The sequence below is a fragment of the Triticum aestivum genome, chromosome 3A, assembly GCF_018294505.1.
Source record: "Triticum aestivum cultivar Chinese Spring chromosome 3A, IWGSC CS RefSeq v2.1, whole genome shotgun sequence".
NCBI classification, from domain to species: Eukaryota; Viridiplantae; Streptophyta; class Magnoliopsida; order Poales; family Poaceae; genus Triticum; species Triticum aestivum.
In genome coordinates, this window is record NC_057800.1 from 480,055,303 (window position 1) to 480,075,310 (window position 20,008).

Sequence of the window (20,008 nt, forward strand, 5' to 3'; positions counted from 1 at the left end):
CCCCTTTTTAAAATCCTTTCTATGTGTTTTCTTATAAAAACTAGGAAAAGAGAATTCTTTTGCTCTTCTTTGTTTGTTTTTATGAATGAAACAATTGTCTATGTCTTGTGAGAGTACTATCATATTGGATCTAACACTCTTTAATCTTACTTATAACTATCGGAACAACTTATAATGCAATTACTCTTATGCTTCACTTACATCTTTAGAGTAAAACTTATGACTAAATTTAATACCATGTACTTCAAATTATATGTGTTGAGAAGTAAACATGCATCCCTCTTTAATTTGTAAAAATTAGTAAAAACTATGATAGTTCAGATCTTTAATCATATAGGGAGTTATATAATGATGACAGAAAGCATTAAATGCAAACATTAAGTTAAGCCTTTCATATTGTGGTAGTAAGTATCTTCCAATGAAGGACAAATGATTGGCATGGCACATGTTTACACATATTTGATAAATTCCAATTCAGCCTTGGTGGCATTCAAGTTTGTAGGTTATCATCATGTTTATGTTTTTCTCAATGATTTTACTAATAAAGTATGTATAATTGTGGTTTTTATGCTCACTCAGTAGTCACTCCCAGTCTTGTGCTAACAATTTTGATTGGACCTGAAAGACACCATGAAGGGAAGAAATGTCCGAAAGGAGGCGGACAAGTGTCGCTCCAGTCCCGAGAGGTAGACCAACGAGGCCTGCCTAATGTTGCCTGCATGTCAAGGGTGCTCCAGCTGCCCACCGACACCTTCAGCAAGGAAACAACACCCATGGATGTTGTTGTCATGGGCATCAAGTAGGACTTTCGTTAGGATGTTCCCTGCCTATGCAAGAGACATCGTCCCAAACACACCTCCATCGCCAAATCTAGATTCACCCTAATCATAATTAGCCACCCTTAACGCCGAGGCCCTAATTTTGTTGCCTTTGACACCGAGGCAACTTTGTGATCACCCTAACCATAATTAGTTGCCTTTGGTGCCGAGGCAACCCTAGAATCATTGATTCACTCATCAAAAACTGACATACAATTCATTGATCTATTGATCAACAACTGACAATTATGTTAATGTCTTGACCACATCGTTAACGTTTGTCAGCCGCATCTGTTACCCACGTGCCACATCAGTTTGGGTGTCTTTGCTCGATCATTAACCATGGGCCGGTGTTTTTTTTTGCGCTTTGTGTGATTTTAGCCATAATTGTGGTGGTTTTATGCTAGTTACTCTACATAATATGACCTTGCCATTTTTCTGAAGTATGGACATGAATGATACGATGTTCCTACTTGAGGGTGATAAATATGCAAGAAATCTCAATTCATTCTTCGCCTCTTTAAAACAGTCTGGTATGAAAATTAATTTTCTACAAGGCAGAGTATTTTGCTTTAGGTTTTCATACATTTCATATGCTAACAAGGGGTGTTCTCCATATGGCATTCCCATTGACAAAGTGACTAGATTATTCTACTGCTTGGTAAGATGATACCCACTAAGGCAGGCTGATAATTTAACCCTTCTTTGAGCAGTTGTTGGCCTTCCAAAGTCAGGCTGACCTTAGGCTCAAGTTATCAACAGTACTATGGATATATAAGAGTAGACAATCTGAGAATAACTAGATTTTCTTTCCGTGTATGGCTAGGACATCAAAACAGATCTCCATTATTTGTCCTGTATTCAGAGAAGAGTGGAAATGCTAGCCAATATAGCTAATTTCACTTTCAAATGGGAATGGGGAGGCAGTGGGGGCCGTGGGGGGTACAGAGGATACAGGAGAAGGTGGCATTTGAGGAGAATATATACAGTACATGAGGGATTTAGAAGCAAGCATGCTTCCCTCCTACAGGAAGCATGATAACTTCACACTGTTTCACACACCAGGATCGTCATCATCAGAAGATTACGCGGTGGCAGCTGCAGCTTCCTCTGCCACCTGGGATGCCTGCTGCAGAGTGCAGATCAGGTTGCGATCCCCGTACACGTTGTCCACACGACCTGGTAAGAGCATAAGAGAGATTATTAGTTTGTATGTCAAAGAATAAATTGTAGGCAATGTGTGAAGGCTTTGGAATTATCAGTACATGTTGTTGGCCAGAACTTGGCACCACGAAGCCACGCGGCGGGGAACGCAGCATACTCCCTAGAGTATGGCTTAGTCCATGCGTCACCCATCAGGAGTTGGGGTGGGTGAGGAGCGCCCTGCGTAATAAGACGGGGAGAACAAGGTTAACTTCTCAGTTCATGTGCATTGAGTTGCATGCACCAGACAGTTCAGCCAAAAGCTCAAACTGTTGGGAAAATGTTTTAGTTATTTATGGAGACCATTCGGAGTAGATTACCTTCAGGACATTGTTGTGTGCATCTGCTTTGCCATTTTCTACCTCTGCAATTTCCTCTCTGATGGAGATAAGGGCATCACAGAACCTGTCTAGTTCAGCCTGCAAGACAAACGATGTGGCAGTAAGCTAATGCAAAAACCAACGGTTGGTGCAACCAAAAGCAGTAGATTGACTTAGACATGCTTACCTTGCTTTCACTTTCAGTGGGTTCAATCATAAGTGTGCCTGGAACGGGCCATGACATGGTTGGCCCATGGAATCCGTAGTCCATCAAGCGCTTCGCCACATCCTCAGGCTCAATACCAGCAGTTGCCTGTCAAAAATTCCAAGATCCAGTCAGTGAATTGATATGGATAATGCACAAGGCACCAGTGCTCAAATGATTCGGACAAGTACCTTGAACCCTCTTAAATCAATGATGAATTCATGGGCAACAGTTCCATTGACTCCACGGAAAAGAACTGGGTAGTGTTTCTGCAGATTTCGTTACAAGTTAGAAAAGTAGTTCAACCATAAAATATTTATTTTAGTAAAGGTCATGTAATGTGTGACCAAATGAGTAACATCAAGTACCTCCAGACGCTTTGCCATGTAGTTCGCGTTCAGGATAGCAATCTTTGAAGCTTCAGTGAGTCCCTGAGAGCCCATCATGGCTATGTAGGTGTACGAAATTGGAAGAATCAAAGCAGATCCCCATGGAGCAGCAGAAATGGAACCAAGAGGGTCGGTTTTCTCAGGGAGAGGGAAGCCACCAGTGGGGATCTAATGAATTGCCAAATTAGTCTGATAATGTAGCTGCATTTTCTTTTAAATGAAACGAGAAAAGTCAAGCAAAAGAAATTAAGATTCATTCTTTTGGTTATAGCACTCAACATTAAAGCCATCGTTCGAGTAGTTAACACATCATCACCAAACACTTTCTTAATAATTTAATCATGCAAAATGAAATAATACAAAGAGACGACACGCCACCAAATATAAAGCTCATCTGTTCTTTATATTTTATTAGGAGTGAGATCTGAATAATATGATTTTATTTGCACTGATAACATTAAAAATCAAGATACCTACCACTGGATGAGATGGCAAAAATGGCGCCAAGTGCTTCTTAACACCAATAGGACCCATGCCAGGACCACCTCCACCATGTGGAATGCAAAATGTCTTGTGAAGGTTAAGATGGCAAACATCTGCTCCAATAAAACCAGGGCTTGTCAACCCAACCTGTAAAAAAAAGTAGGTAGAAGAGAATTATTTCTCTCTGTAGGATACATAGTAGTATGAGATGTCTGAAATTACCAGAGCACAATTTCTCAATTAGGTTCAGATTTTCAGTTAAAAAAGTTTAGGTTCAGGTGAACTCAAAGACATATTTTCTTACAGAAAACATAGCTTAGCATCCATAAACTGGATAAGTACAAATAATCACCTTTTTTAACATAACAAATAACAAGTAGATAAAAGAAACTAATAGAATATGTAGTTCGCAATTTTTTCAGAATAAACTTCATTATATTGACAAGATATATATACAATCTGTGGACCAGCATACATCATATATTAGTATATAACACTTGAAGGGGGCAATTGCATAAGGATCAAGTAGACAAAGTGGCATAACAAAGTGCAGTGAACTAACCTGAGCGTTCATGTTAGCTCCATCCATATAGACCTGACCGCCGTTCTCATGAATAATCCTGCATATCTCATCAATGCCTTCTTCATAGACTCCATGGGTTGAAGGATAGGTAACCTGAGGAATAAGGTAATCACACAACATTCTGTTATTCTTGGCACAAAATGATACAAAAAATTCTTCAATAAACTTTCCTCAGTGAACTCAACATTTCCCATGCTTCCAAGTAAGTTACTCTTAATCACTTGCTTAAAAGAAGAGTTACTCTTATTCATCAACCATATGTAGCTTCAAAATATAATGATATAAAATAATGTATTTCGACAAATTCTTCCATTATATGTCAATTAATTCAAATAGCTTCCCACAAAAGGTTCTATGAAGCAGTTGTCTGATTTCCATTTTAACATACGCTAACCCAATTTCCATGCAACTTGTGTGGCTGGATACTATAACATGCTTCCATCAAATTAATTATTCTACACCACTAAAATCTGAACGCACGAAAGGAGGCAGTATAGATTTTTCTCTTTTTCTTCTGATTAATGTGGTAAATTTCTAGCCCTGGGTAGTAAATATTTTAATTACATAACAGATTAGAAGCTGCAAGAAAATGAAAGTCTCCTAATTGCTCCATCACACTTAATATGGTAGTATAGTATAGATTCAGAATGATAGCTCAAAATTTAGTAATGAACAACTGAGCTGAAAGAGTAGCACTGAGGTTGCAACTTGTGATGAACTCTCATATTGACAGAGCGTGGAAACAGTACCATCAGAGCAGACAGGTTGTCCTTGTTTGCTTCAGCAGCTTTCCTCAACTCCTCAATGTTAATGTTACCTTTGGCATCAGTTCCAACGGCAACAATCTTCATTCCACACATAGCAGCACTTGCAGGGTTTGTACCGTGCGCAGAGACAGGAATGATGCAGACATTTCGGTGGTGGTCTCCTCTTGCCTGCATTTTTTGCACATGGTTCGTAAACAAAGAGTGCTAAACAAAGCAACAGAACTAGCACAGCGTGTTTATCATGACATACCTTGTGGTAGGCCCGAATAACCATCAGTCCAGCATACTCTCCTGAAGCACCAGCATTCGGTTGCAAAGAGAACGAATCAAAACCAGTGATGGTGTTCAACAGATCGCCCAGGTTGTCAAACATTTCCTTCATAATAAAACAAGTCAATTCATAACATTGGTATATTTTTTATTTTTCATTAGAAACTAAATAAATGCTAAATGGTCCATACATGATAGCCAGCAGCTTGATCAATAGGGGCAAATGGGTGCATGTTGGCGAACTTGGGATCGGTGACAGGCATCATCTCGACGGTAGCATTTAGTTTCATGGTGCAAGAACCAAGAGGGATCATACTGTGGCACAGTGAGAGATCCTTGGATTGCAACTTATGCAGGTAACGGAGGAGCTCGTGCTCAGTGTGGTACCTGCAAGGCCACAACATATATTCAGTTTGTTCCAATCATTCTGACAAATTAGTGGAGTACGTGCTCTGTGCACAAATGCTTTTGTTTGGAAATAAATAAATAAGATTACTGACGCAAAAGATGCAAAATTTTGACTATGAACGTACATGCTAAAGATTGGGTGAGTCAAGTAGGGGCTGTCGCGCACAAGGCTAGGAGGAATTGAGCTTGAGACCTCAGGTGCGATGGATTCAGCTGTGAAGTCCACCTGAAAGCGTTGTTTCCAGAACATCATTTAAAATTGCGACATAATTTGACATGAAGCACCCGGATTATGCACTGGTGGAGTGACTACTTACTGGCTTGCCACCAGAGAAAACCTTGAACAGCTTGTCAACATCCTCCAAGGTGGTGGTCTCATCGAAGGCAACGGTGATCTACAATATCACAACTCGAAATTAATGCTCGAAACTCAGAATTAATTCGGTTGGAGTGGATCACAGCAGAAATCAGCTGAAAACGAACCGTGTTCGCGTCGACAACGCGAAGGTTCATCTCGTTTTTGCGGGCCTCCTCGGCAATCGCATTAGCATCAGCGCAAGTGATCTTGACCGTGTCGAAGTAGGGCAGCTCTTGCACCGTCACTGTCCCGAGCTTCTTCAAACCATGGGCGAAAGTACCAGCCAGGCCATGGACACGGTCGGCGATCGCCTTCAGGCCAGCAGGCCCATGGTAGACAGCATACATCGCTGCCATGTTGGCGAGCAACGCCTATAAAGTGACAAAGTATCTAATCAATCACTAACACTAGTATATGACAATATATGCTCGGCCACTAACCCACCCACCCGTATCATGTATCACGAACTCTTAACCACGTATTGTGATGTCACTATCAGGCAATTTGGTGAGTGGGTGGGGTGCTGGCGTACCTGCGCGGTGCAGATGTTGCTGGTGGCCTTGTCTCGCCGGATGTGCTGCTCCCTGGTCTGCATCGCCATGCGGAGCGCGGGCTTGCCGCTGGAGTCGACGCTCACTCCGATGATGCGGCCGGGCATCAGCCGCTTGTACTCCTGGGAGGTGGCGAGGAACGCAGCGTGCGGGCCGCCGTACCCCATGGGCACGCCGAACCGTTGCGCGGAGCCCACGGCGATGTCGGCGCCAATCTCGCCCGGCGGGCGCAGCGTGGTGAGCGCGAGCAGGTCAGTGGCCATCACCACCTTGACGCCGTGCGCGTGCGCGTCCTTGACGAACTCGGCGTAGTCCAGCACCTCCCCCTCGGTGCCGGGGTACTGCACGAGCACGCCGCAGACGTCGCCGCTGCTGTAGTCGAAGTCCTTGGCGGCCGAGACGACGACGTTGATGTCGAAGCCGGTGGCACGCGTCTGGCAGATGTCAATGGTCTGCGGGTGGCAGTTGGAGGCGATGAGGAAGGTCTTCTTCTTGGACTTGACGATGCCGAGGCACATGGCCATGGCCTCGGCGGCGGCGGTGGCCTCGTCGAGCAGCGAGGCGTTGGACATGGGCAGGCCGGTGAGGTCGGCGACCATGGTCTGGTAGTTGAGCAGCGACTCGAGGCGTCCCTGCGCGATCTCCGCCTGGTAGGGCGTGTACTGCGTGTACCACGCGGGGTTCTCCATGAGGTTGCGCAGTATGACGGCCGGGATGTGGGTGTTGTAGTAGCCCATCCCGATGAAGGACTTGTAGGTCTTGTTCATGGAGGCGAGGTGCGCCATGTGTTCGAGCATCTGCGACTCGGTGAAGCCGGCGTCGAACTTGCCGGTGAACTGCATCGGCGGCGCGCGGATTGCGGCCGGGACGGTTGCGTCGATGAGCGCGTCGAGGGTGTTGAAGCCGCACTCGGACGCCATGACGGCCTGCTCGGCGGGGGTGGCGGAGTTGTGCCTCCGCGGGAAGGTGTCGCTGGGCTGCAGCGCCGACACGGAGACGGGGCGGCCGGGCGTGTACTGGTGGGCCGGGCGCGCGCGGGGGCGCGACCCGGCCGCCGGCTTGGGCGCCAGGGTGGAGACGCCGCGGGACGGCGCCGGGGACGTGGCGGAGGAGGAGGCCGCGAGGAGGCGGCGCAGCAGCGCGCGGCTGGCGAGGCGGCGTGCGCGCTCCATTGGACTGGGCGGCGGCGGGGGATGGATGGGGTGGGAGGTGGGTGGCCTCCGTTCCTGGCGAGAAGAGCGGGTGTGGCTTGGTTAGGGACTGTGATTTGGTTTGGTTGGCCAATATATATCGGCGCGTTCGGTTCGGCTACTCCTCCTCAGCTGTCCCTCAGCTGGGGTGGGTGGGAGTGAGGTGGAGAGCACGGCACGAGAGGGAGGTCTCAGAGTGACGTGGGCGCTGACAGTGGTGATCGGCAACGGGAGGCGGGGAGGAGGATGGCGTTTGGATGGACGAGGGGCCGAGCCGCGGCCGGTATAAGAGGCCCAGCCACAGAAACGGGCAAGCGGAGTGGGAACGGGCGCCGGGGGGGAGGTATCGTCGGGAGGAAGACGATGGATGGATGGGTCCAGACGACGAGACGACGCGCGTCCCAACTCCGGCGCTGCAATGCTGCCTGGACCTTATCGCTTTCCTCCGCCCCAATCTCCCCTCCCGCCGCAGAAAATTCTGTGGAGGTCGCTGCCCGCCGGGCCGTATTTTTTGCGGCGTCCGTTGCACCCGGTGGCATGGCGTGGTGCCGAGCGGGGAGCCGCCAAACCGGTGCGGCGCTGGCGAGCGCGACGCCACGGCCGACGGGATGCATGTTGGATCCGGTCCAGGGAGTGGTAACACGTGGGGATGGCGTGAGTTGCCAGGCCTATGCGCACACTCGTCGTGGGTAGGAAGGTCGAACTGGGCTGGGGCGTCAGTGACCGGCGTGGGTTTGGTATGCGATGGACGCCTGCGAGTGGAGCAGACCCGGACGATGGTTGGGATCACCTACCGTGAAAGAATCTCTGGGAGCCCGTGAGGGTGGGAGGCCGGATGTCGTTGTTCCACCAACCTCCGTCCGCTAATATATTTTTTAGAAAGCTTTTCATCTTACATTCAACGTTCTTTTTAGTTATCTGATTAAAGTATTTGATTGGCAGGGCTTGCTACAAATAATTATTCTCGATATCATTTTAGTTAACGAACTCTTATTAAGTACCTACTCCCTGGTCATTTTTCGTCTGCATATAAGTTGTGTCGAAATTCAAGGTATCTCTACTTGGACCAAATATATAGAAAAAAAGTATCATCATTCACAGTGCAAATATGTTAGATTCGTTATGAAATGTAGGTTCATGGTATATATATTTGGTATCGTAGATGTTAATATTGTTTAATACAAATTTGGTCTAACTTTGTAATGTTTGACTTGACACAAATATGATATGCAGAGTAAAAAGGACCGGAGGGAGTACTAAGCAATTTATGTTAGTTGCTACCTGCAGAAGTTAGGAACACAAATCTCGCACACTACCTATGAGGCCGAGGTTGTCCAACCTTTATCGGTCAAAATTGAAGATAGACGATGAGACGCACACACTGGCGGAGCTCCGACGGGACCAAGGAGGGTCCGCCACCCCTTCCATGAGAAATTTGCAAGGATAAGCTCCTCCTAGGCATAAAACTCCCTACTAATAATCCGGCCTCTCTAATCTCCCTAACTCTTTTGGCCTCCCCTTGTATTTGGTTCATGCTCTGCCATCGGACGCACGACTACGTTGTCTACAATGCCGGACATCGCCACCGAGACAGATTTGTAGACGAAAAAACTAGAGCGGTACAACCAGATCATAGGACACACCATCCTCCACATGCCTCCCCACGATATGAAGAAGCACCACCGAAACGGGGGCAAGACAAGAAGACCTTATTCATGCCAGCAACGACGCCATCATCTTGCCACCATCGATCGGAGACAAAGCCTAACTTTATTCCTGACCCAATCACCACCCACCACCAGATTGAAACCCTGGGGTCCCCACCCCCTCCCGTCGTTGGAGCGACAGGCGGAGGGAGACTGGACCCACAGTCTCGCTAGGGAAGAAGATAGATCAGTCAGCATCTTACTTCATAGTAAGTTGATACTCATTTAGTAAAGTTTACTTCATAGTTGGTATTGTTTGCTAGGTAAATTATGTTTTGTTGTGTTTACCTTGTTGTATGTAAGCATCTGGTGATCAAAGGGAGTGGAAGAGCTTTGCTTGTGTGTCAGTCTAGTACAATTATGGATGTGCTTGAGTTGTGTTTTCGGCACCAGCCGACCCTTGGGATTTAGGGTTAGGTTTGGGGTAGCTTTTGGTTCTACATCTCCTCCAAATAGGATGATTTCCTATTTAGGTGATGTTGTTCGTAATTTCACAAGGGAGGTAGGCTTAAGTGGTGTGTTTATGCACTTTGTGTGTTGGTAAATCATCTTTAGCATTTTCATTTCCCTTATTCAACAAGCTTGGGGATTAGAGCACATGCCTTTTCCTTCTGCGGGACACGGCTCAAAGTTACCTTTTGGCTACCCCTATTTCCATCGATCGTTGATGTTGGTCTAGTTATGTACTCCAAAGAAATAATACAAACTTTTGTGATGGAATGGAGTGAAATATCTATTTTTTTTGTTTTGATGAAATGGAATGATTTTTCATTTATGTTGTTTTGATTAATTACTATTTTTAAACTAAAAATACCAATTCGATCTTGAATGGGCACCATTGAAAGGACCATGATGTCTCCTAGAGGGGGGTGAATAGTAGCTTTAAAAACTTTTATGTATTTGGCTTTATCCTAATGCGTAAATTAACTAGGCGGATATTTTTCAAATACAAATCATAAATATGCTAGACTCAATTAAGTGCAACGACAACTTAAAGCTAAACACGATGAGAACAATGAGTATACTAGCAAGCACAAGTAAGTTGCACAAACTTACACCATGTATATCACAAGATACAGAAAATTAAGGATACACATAAGCTCAAGTAAAAACTACAAGTTTACACACAAGTTATATCACAAGATATAGAAACAATAGTAGCAAGTATGAAAGTTAGTAGTCACACTAAGCACAAGATATAACAATAGTAGCAAGTATGAATTGCAAGAAGTAAAGGAGACATGAGACTACATATATGTTTACGAAGTTTAAGTATCCACCGATTCTCTAGTTTTCGTTGGAGAGATGGGTGTTACCACAAAGGCACACCAACCCCGCAATGTCTCACTCTATTCTCCTTGAGATATCAACACGAAGGCAATTGCCAACCACTATGGTTAGCTTCTTCCTCCACTCTGTAGGTGGCAAGATTCATGACCACTTCACAATCCTCACAAAGGAGCAACTCGAGTCTCTTCATAATCTCCACAAAGAGGGCGTTGGTGCAACAACCACCAAACCGTCTAAGAGCGTCCAAGAGTTAACAAGCTCACGGTCTCTTACTCGAACAAATCAGCATGGAGAGCTCAAACTGATGCAACAAATGCAAAGCGGGAACACAAGAACGGTCGCCCCTCCTCTCAAATCTCAGCAAAGTAAGTCATGCTACCGAGGGATGGATGAGAAGAAAAATAAATGGAGGAGATCAACAAATGAATCCGAGATCCATGGGATAGTCCCCCCCTCCCCCAAATGCAATGGAGTTTTGAGTCTTGGGGAGGAGGACAAAGCTCAAAAGAAGATGGAAATCTCAAATTCAAAAACCCCAATTGATGGGGAAGAAGGGAACCTTATATAATCAGCGACCGAATATACTCGTTGTACAGACAAAAAACATAGGCTAGAACTTTTGGGCCCCCTTTTGGCTAGATTTTTGCAACATTCTAAAAACCAAAAGTTTCGGCCCTCAAAAAAATAGCATTCACCTCGATAGTAAAACATGCATAACTTTCTCATACAAATTTTGATTTGTATGATCTTGAGCTCGTTTTGAAGCACTTGACAAGCCCAAGGTCCTCACATAGAGAAACACCCAAGATCAACCAAAAAGGAGGACAAATAGATGTAAAGGCTTGAGCACTCTACGCACAACGTGATCAGAGTACTATCTCGAAAGCCCCTCTTGATAGTACGACTATAAATCATGTAATCCGATCTCCCACCAAGCACCATGGGACTGGTAAAACTAGGAAAACCTTGATAAGTTATACCTTTTCCTTGAGCGTTTCACTTGAGCTTGATGTTGACGTTCACGCTTGCTTCAAGTTGTAAGTGCAATCTTGATCACATCACTTGGTGAAGACTTCAAATAGCTCCCACATAACCCTTATGAGAAGCATTGTCTTGTATAACATCTCCACATGCATCAATCATGCCTATATGGACCTTCACATGTCCATCATGTGATCATCTTCAGGCTTCAAGCATGTGTTCCCTAGAATGCCTATCTTGAACTTGCCCTTAATTATCAACCTTCGTTACCATCTTCACTTGATGCCATTCTCATATGATCTACTTAAAATACTTCTTTTGATGCAAGCCCATGAGAATAACCTAACCCACATAAACATATAAAACACATAGTATGGGTTAGTGACAAAGCAATTCACAATTTCTCTTACCATACCACAAGATCCCGTGTGGTACATCATTTGCTCTTGTGTGTCGACTGTATAGAATTCAACTTTTGAGTTGTATCTTGCTCAACCTTTACTTTACTCCATGCTCAATCTTGGTGTCTTGAAGTCCATTTGAACCCTTCACTTCACTTCCTTGCTTCAAGACATGATCACTAATATCTCTATTCTCTCATGACCATATCGGGTTTCTCCATGAATATCGAATTGGTCATCACTTGCTCTTCTTCATGCTCCATCCCAATCTCTCGAGACGCGCAATGAATTCCTTACTTGTCTTACTTGCTTGAAGACTTGATCAACCACGACACAACATATAAGCTCATCATGATCCTATCTTCAAGCCATACATAGATTTGTTATATTTAATCATTCTCTCAAGATCTTGATCCTTCACTACTGCAGGATGCTGCTGACGCGACACTACAATCAGAGACCCTTCGACGAAACTATGTGCGATGCAATAATCGCAAACAGTGGTGTAAAAAACCGCCAAAAAAGATGCAAAACATTTGCGATGGAGGATGCATCAAACACGGTTCAGATTTTAGTTCCGTGTGCGATGCAGGGCATATGGTTTAGTTCAATTAACAGTTTGCGATGATGAGGAACAAAAGAAATGGGCAGCCAGATGAAGGTGTGTGCGATATACAGTATACGGTTCACTAGGATGAACTATGTGTGATTAGGCAACACAATGGAAACGGTTCAACTGAACAAGATGTGTGTGATACGCGGCAAACAGGTCTGTAATCAGAAATGTGTGCGAAGACCAATAATAACATAGATGATTGCTGCTAATAAGCCGTGTGATTTGCTCTGTCTACAGAAGAATAACATGTATAAGGACTTGATTCCATAAACAGATTGAACATCGAACTACATATGTGGCTAGTACACACATGACCTTTGCACACATGAAAGTACATTCCAAAATGCCTATGGAACTCAAATAATGTATAAAAAGGCAAAACGAACCGTGATTAATTTCATATTTTTAGGACGACGCTTCTATCTATAGTTGCACGTTGCCTTTGTAAAATAAATCAAGGCGGGAAGAGACATCGTATGTCGTTTCGCACACATAGGTGACAAGGTCCTGTTGGAAATATGCCCTAGAGGCAATAATAAATTAGTTATTATTATTATATTTCATTGTTCATGATAATCGTTTATTATCCATGCTAGAATTGTATTGATAGGAAACTCAGATACATGTGGGGATACATAGACAACACCATGTCCCTAGTAAGCCTCTAGTTGACTAGCTCGTTGATCAATAGATGGTTACGGTTTCCTGACCATGGACATTGTATGTCGTTGATAACGGGATCACATCATTAGGAGAATGATGTGATGGACAAGACCCAATCCTAAGCCTAGCACAAGATCATGTAGTTCGTATGCTAAAGCTTTTCTAATGTCAAGTATCATTTCCTTGAACCATGAGATTGTGCAACTCCCGGATACCGTAGGAGTGCTTTGGGTGTGCCAAACGTCACAACATAACTGGGTGGCTATAAAGGTGCACTACGGGTATCTTCGAAAGTGTCTATTGGGTTGGCACGAATCGAGACTGGGATTTGTCACTCCGTGTAACGGAGAGGTATCTCTGGGCCCACTCGGTAGGACATCATCATAATGTGCACAATGTGACCAAGGAGTTGATCACGGGATGATGTGTTACGAAACGAGTAAAGAGACTTGCCGGTAACGAGATTGAACAAGGTATCGGATACCGACGATCGAATCTCGGGCAAGTATCGTACCGATAGACAAAGGGAATTGTATACGGGATTGATTGAATCCTTGACATCGTGGTTCATCCGATGAGATCATCGTGGAGCATGTGGGAACCAACATGGGTATCCAGATCCCACTATTGGTTATTGACCGGAGAGTTGTCTCGGCCATGTCTGCATGACTCCCGAACCCGTAGGGTCTACACACTTAAGGTTCGATGACGCTAGGGTTATAGGGAAAGTATGTACGCGGTTACCGAATGTTGTTTGGAGTCCCGGATGAGATCCCGGACGTCACGAGGAGTTCCGGAATGGTCCGAAGGTAAAGATTGATATATAGGAAGTATGGTTTTGGCCATCGGAAGTGTTCTGGGCATCACCGGTAGTGTACCGGGACCACCGGAGGGGTCCGGGGGTCCACCAGGTGGGGCCACCAGCCCCGGAGGCCTACATGGGCCAATAGTGGGAAGGGACCAGCCCCTAGGTGGGCTGGGGCGCCTCCCACCAAGGCCCAAGGCGCCTCCTAGAGGGGAAGGGGGCAAACCCTAGGGCAGATGGGCCCTGAGGCCCACCCCAGGTGCACCTCCCCCTCTCCTTCTTGTGGCCGCCACCCTAGATGGGATCTAGGGATGCCGCACCCCTTGGGGTGGGAACCCTAGATGCAGCCCCCTCCCCTCCCCCTATATATACTTGACGTATGGGGGCTGCCCAACATACGATTTGATCTCTCTCTTGGCGCAGCCCTACCTCTCTCCCTCCTCGTCTCTCGCAGTGCTTGGCGAAGCCCTGCTGGAGTCCCGCGCTCCTCCACCACCACCACGTCGTCGTGCTACTGCTGGACAGAGTCTTCCCCAACCTCTCCTTCTCCCCTTGCTGGATCAAGGCGTAGGAGACGTCACCGGGCTGCACGTGTGTTGAACGCGGAGGCGCCGTTGTTCGGCGCTTAGATCAGAATCAACCGCGATCTGAATCGCTACGAGTACGACTCCTTCATCCGCATTCTTGCAACGCTTCCGCTTAGCGATCTACAAGGGTATGTAGATGCACTCTCCTTCCCCTCGTTGCTAGATTACTCCATAGATTGATCTTGGTGATGCGTAGAAAATTTTAAATTTCTGCTACGATCCCCAACAGTGGCATCATGAGCTAGGTCTATGTGTCGTTTCTATGCACGAGTAGAACACAAAGCAGTTGTGGGCATCGATATTTTCAATTTACTTGCCATTACTAGTCTTATCTTGATTCAGCGGCATCGTGGGATGAAGCGGCCCGGACCGACCTTACACGTACGCTTACGTGAGACTGGTTCCACCGACTGACATGCACTAGTTGCATAAGGTGGCTAGCGGGTGTCTGTCTCTCCCACTTTAGTCGGATCGGATTCGATGAAAAGGGTCCTTATGAAGGGTAAATAGAAATTGGCATATCACGTTGTGGTTTTGGCGTAGGTAAGAAACGTTCTTGCTAGAAACCTATAGCAGCCACGTAAAAACTTGCAACAACAATTAGAGGACGTCTAACTTGTTTTTGCAGCATATGCCTTGTGATGTGATATGGCCAAAAGGATGTGATGAATGATATATGTGATGTATGAGATTGATCATGTTCTTGTAATAGGAATCACGACTTGCATGTCGATGAGTATGACAACCGGCAGGAGCCATAGGAGTTGTCTTAATTTATTTATGACCTGCGTGTCAACATAAACGTCATGTAATTACTTTACTTTATTGCTAAAGCGTTAGCCATAGTAGTAGAAGTAATAGATGACGAGACAACTTCAAGAAGACACGATGATGGAGATCATGATGATGGAGATCATGGTGTCATGCCGGTGACAACGATGATCATGGAGCCCCGAAGATGGAGATCAAAAGGAGCAAAATGATATTGGCCATATCATGTCACTATTTGATTGCATGTGATGTTTATCATGTTTTACATCTTATTTTCTTAGAACGACGGTAGCTTAAATAAGATGATCCCTCACTAAAATTTCAAGAAAAGTGTTCCCCCTAACTGTGCACCGTTGCGAAGGTTCGTTGTTTCGAAGCACCACGTGATGATCGGGTGTGATAGATTCTAATGTTCGAATACAACGGGTGTTGACGAGCCTAGCATGTACAGACATGGCCTCGGGACACATGCGAAACACTTAGGTTGACTTGACGAGCCTAGCATGTACAGACATGGCCTCGGAACACGGAAGACCGAAAGGTCGAACATGAGTCGTATAGAAGATACGATCAACATGAGATGTTCACCGTTGATGACTAGTCCGTCTCACGTGATGATCGGACACGGCCTAGTCGATTCGGATCATGTTTCACTTAGATGACTAGAGGGATGTCTATCTGAGTGGGAGTTCATTAAATAATTTGATTAGATGAACTTAATTATCATGAACATAGTCTAAATTGTCTTTGCAAATATGTTGTAGATAAATAGCTCACGTTGTAGCTCCCTGTTTCAATACGTTCCTAGAGAAAGATTAAGTTGAAAGATATTGTAAGCAATGATGCGGACTGGGTCCGTAGTCCGAGGAGTGTCCTCACTGCTACACAGAAGGCTTACGTCTTTGATGCACCGCTCGATGTGCAAACCCCTACAACGTCGTCTGTGGATGTTGTGAACACCTGACAGACACATCCTGATGACTACTTGATAGTTTAGTGCACCATACTTTACGGCTTAGAATCGGGATTCCAATGACGTTTTGAACGCCATAGAACATATGAGATGTTCCAAGAGCTGAAATTGGGATTTCAGGCTCATGCCCGTGTTGAGAGGTATGAGACCTCTGACAAGTTCTTTTGCCAACAAGATGGAGGAGAATAGCTCAGCTAGTGAGCATGTGCTCAGAATGTCTGGGTGCTACAATCACTTAAATCAAGTGGGAGTTAAACTTCCAGATAAGATAGTGATTGATAGAGTTCTCTAGCCACTATCACTAAGCTACTAGATCTTCGTGATGAACTATGACATGCAAGGGATGGAGTTGATCCCGGAGCTGTTCGCGGTGCTTAAGACCGCAAAAGGTAGAAATCAAGAAGGAGCATCAAGTGTTGATGGTTTAACAAGACCACTGGTTTCAAGAAGGGCAAGGGCTAGAAGGGAAACTTCATGGATGGCAAACCAGTTGCCGCTCCAGTGAAGGAACCCAAGGTTGAACCCAAACCCGAGACTAAGTGCTTCTATTGTAAGGGGAACGGTCACTGGTAGCGGAATTACCCCAAATGCATGGTAGATAAGAAGGCTGGCAACTTCAACAAAGTATATACGTGTTATTAATGTGTACCTCACTAGTACTCCTGGTAGCACCTGGGTATTGGATACCGGTTCAGTTGCTATTATTGGTGACTTGAAGCAAAAGCTACGGACTAAACGGAGACTGGCTAAGGGCGAGGTGACGATGTGTGTTGGAAGTGTTTCCAAAGTTGATGAGATCACCATCGCACGCTCCATCTGCCTTCGGGATTAGTATTGAACCTAGATAAATGTTATCAGGTGTCTACGTTGAGCATGAATATGATTAGATCATGTTCATTGCAATACGGTTATTCATTTAAGTTAGAGAATAATGGTTATTCTGTTTACATGAATAATACCTTTCATGGTCATGCACCCTATGTGAATGGTTCATTGAATCTCGGTCGTGGTAATACACATGTTCACGCCAAAAGATGTAGAGTTAATAATGATAGTACCACTTTCTTGTGGCACTGCCGCTTAGGTCATATTGGCGTAAGATGCATGAAGAAACTCCATGTCGATGGATGTTTGGAGTCACTTGATTTTGAATCGCTTGACACATGCGAGCCATGCCTCATGGGCAGGATGACTAAGACCCCGTTTTCAGGTACAATGAAACGGGCAAGTGACTTGTTGGAAATCATACATGCTGATGCGTGTGATCCAATGAGAATTGAAGCGTGCGGTGGATATCGCTATTTTCTCATCTTCACTGACGATTTGAGTAGATATAGGTATATTTACTTAATGAAGCACAAGTCTGAAACGTTTGAAAAGTTCAAGCGATTTCAGAGTGAAGTTAAGAATCATCATAACAAGAAGATCAAATTCCTACGATCTGATCAATGAGAATTTCTGAGTTATGAGTTTGGCAATCACTTAAGACATTGTGGAATTGTTTCACAGCTGAAGCCACCTGGAACACCACAGGGTAATGGTGTGTCCGGACGTCGTAATCGAACCTTATGAGATATGGTGCGATCTATGATGTCTCTTACCGATCTACCGCTATTATTTTGAGGTTATGCATTAGAGACAGCTGCATTCACTTTAGATAGGACACCATATAAGTCCGTTGAGACGACGTCGTATGAACATTGGTTTGGCAAGAAACCAAAGTTGTCGTTTCTTAATGTTTGGGGCTGCGATGCTTAAGGCTTCAGCCGGAGAAGCTCGAACCCAAAGCGGACAAACACATCTTCATAGGATACCCAAAGGTGACAGTTGGGTATACCTTCTATCTCAGATCCGAGGGCAAATTGTTTGTCGCTAAGAACGGGTCCTTTCTCGAGAAGGAGTTTCTCTCGAAAGAATTGAGTGGGAGGAAGATAGAACTTGATGAGGTTGTCGAACCTTTACTTCAACCAGAGAGTGATGCAACACAGAAAGATGTTTTCTGTGGCGCCTACGTCTGTTGAATAGGAAGTTAATGATAGTGATCATGAAGCTTCGGATCAAGTTGCTATCGAACCTCGTAGGTCGACAAGGATATGTACTACTCCTGAGTGGTACGGTAATCCTGTCTTAGATATCATGTTGTTAGACAACAATGAACCTACGAGCTATGGAGAAGCGATGGTGGGCCCGTATTCCGACAAATGGTTAGAAGCCATGAAATCCGAGATAGGATCCATGTATCAGAACAAAGTATGGACTTTGGTGGACTTGCCCGATGATCGGCAAGCCATTGAGATAAATGGATCTTTAAGAAGAAGACGGACGTGGGCGGTAATGTTACCGTCTATGAAGCTCGACTTGTGGGAAAGAGTCTTTTCACAAGTTCAAGGAGTTGACTACGATGAGAATTTCTCACCCGTAGCGATGCTTAAGTCCGTCGGAATCATGTTAGCATTAGCTGTATTTTTCGATTATGAAATCTGACAGATGGATGTCAAAACAAGTTTTCTTACCAGTTTTCGTAAGAAAGAGTTGTATGTGATACAATCAAAGTTTTGTCGATCCTAAGGATGCTAAAAGGTATGCTGGCTCCAGCAATCCTTCTATGGACTAGAGCAAGCATCTCGGAGTCAGAATATATGCTTTGATGGAGTGATCAAAGCTTTTAGGTTTATACAATGTTTGCTAGAAACTTGTATTTACAAGAAAGTGAGTGGGAGCACTACAACATTTCTGATAAGTATATGTGGATGACATATTGTTGATTCGAAATAATGTAGAATTTCTGGAAAGCATAAACGGTTGTTTGAAGAGTGATTTTCAAAGGAAGACCTGGATAAAGCTGCTTACATATTGGGCATCAAGATCTATAGAGATAGATCAAGACGCCTGATGATACTTTCAAAGAACGCACACCTTGACATGTTTTTGAAGGAGTTCAAAATAGATCAGTCAAAGAAGGGGTTCTTACCTGAGTTGTAAGGTGTGAAGTTGAGTAAGACTCAAAGCTTGACCACGGCAGAAGAAAGAGGAAGGACGAAGGTCGTCCCCTATGCTTTTGTCATAGGCTCTATACGGTATGCCATGCTGAGTACCGCACCTGATGTGTGCCTTGCCACATGTCTGGCAAGAGGGTACAAAGGTGATCTAGGACTGGATCACCAGATAGCGGTCAAAATTGTCCATAGAGGAATAAGGAAATGTTTCTCGGTTATGGAGGTGATAAAGAGTTCGACGTAAAGAGTTACGTCGATGCAAGCTTAACACCTATCTGGATAGCTCTGAGTAGAGATATCGGATACGTATAATGGAGCAACAATTTGGAATAGCTCCAAGTGAAACGTGGTAGCAGCATCTACGATATCACATAAAGTTTTGCGAAATACATAGGGATCTGAATATGGCAAGACCCGTTGACTACAACCTCTCTCACAAGCATAGCATGATCAAACCCAGAACTCAATGAGTGTTAATCACATAGTGATGTGAACTAGATTACTGAGTCTAGTAAGCTCTTTGGATGTTGGTCACATGGCGATGTGACCTGTGAGTGTTAATCACATGGCGATGTGACCTGTGAGTGTTAATCACATGGCGATGTGAACTAGATTATTGACTCTAGTGCAAGTGGGAGACTATTGGAAATATGCCCTAGAGGCAATAATAAATT

At 44.8% G+C, this 20,008-nt stretch overlaps 1 protein-coding gene across 1 annotated transcript; it reads right to left on the reverse strand.

Annotated features, from left to right (window-relative positions):
* Window positions 1–1,608: 1,608 nt before the first annotated feature.
* Window positions 1,609–8,126, reverse strand: LOC123061740 (glycine dehydrogenase (decarboxylating) 1, mitochondrial). Its single transcript, XM_044484977.1, has 15 exons — window positions 6,337–8,126; window positions 5,930–6,175; window positions 5,764–5,841; window positions 5,572–5,672; window positions 5,230–5,425; window positions 5,019–5,144; window positions 4,751–4,936; window positions 3,981–4,094; window positions 3,413–3,565; window positions 2,915–3,103; window positions 2,738–2,815; window positions 2,529–2,654; window positions 2,342–2,440; window positions 2,084–2,201; window positions 1,609–1,997 (listed from the first exon to the last, which is right to left on the reverse strand). Exons 1-15 carry the CDS (start codon window positions 7,525–7,527, stop codon window positions 1,903–1,905), a joined length of 3,096 nt encoding a protein of 1,031 aa, XP_044340912.1. The 5' UTR covers window positions 7,528–8,126; the 3' UTR covers window positions 1,609–1,902.
* Window positions 8,127–20,008: the final 11,882 nt, after the last annotated feature.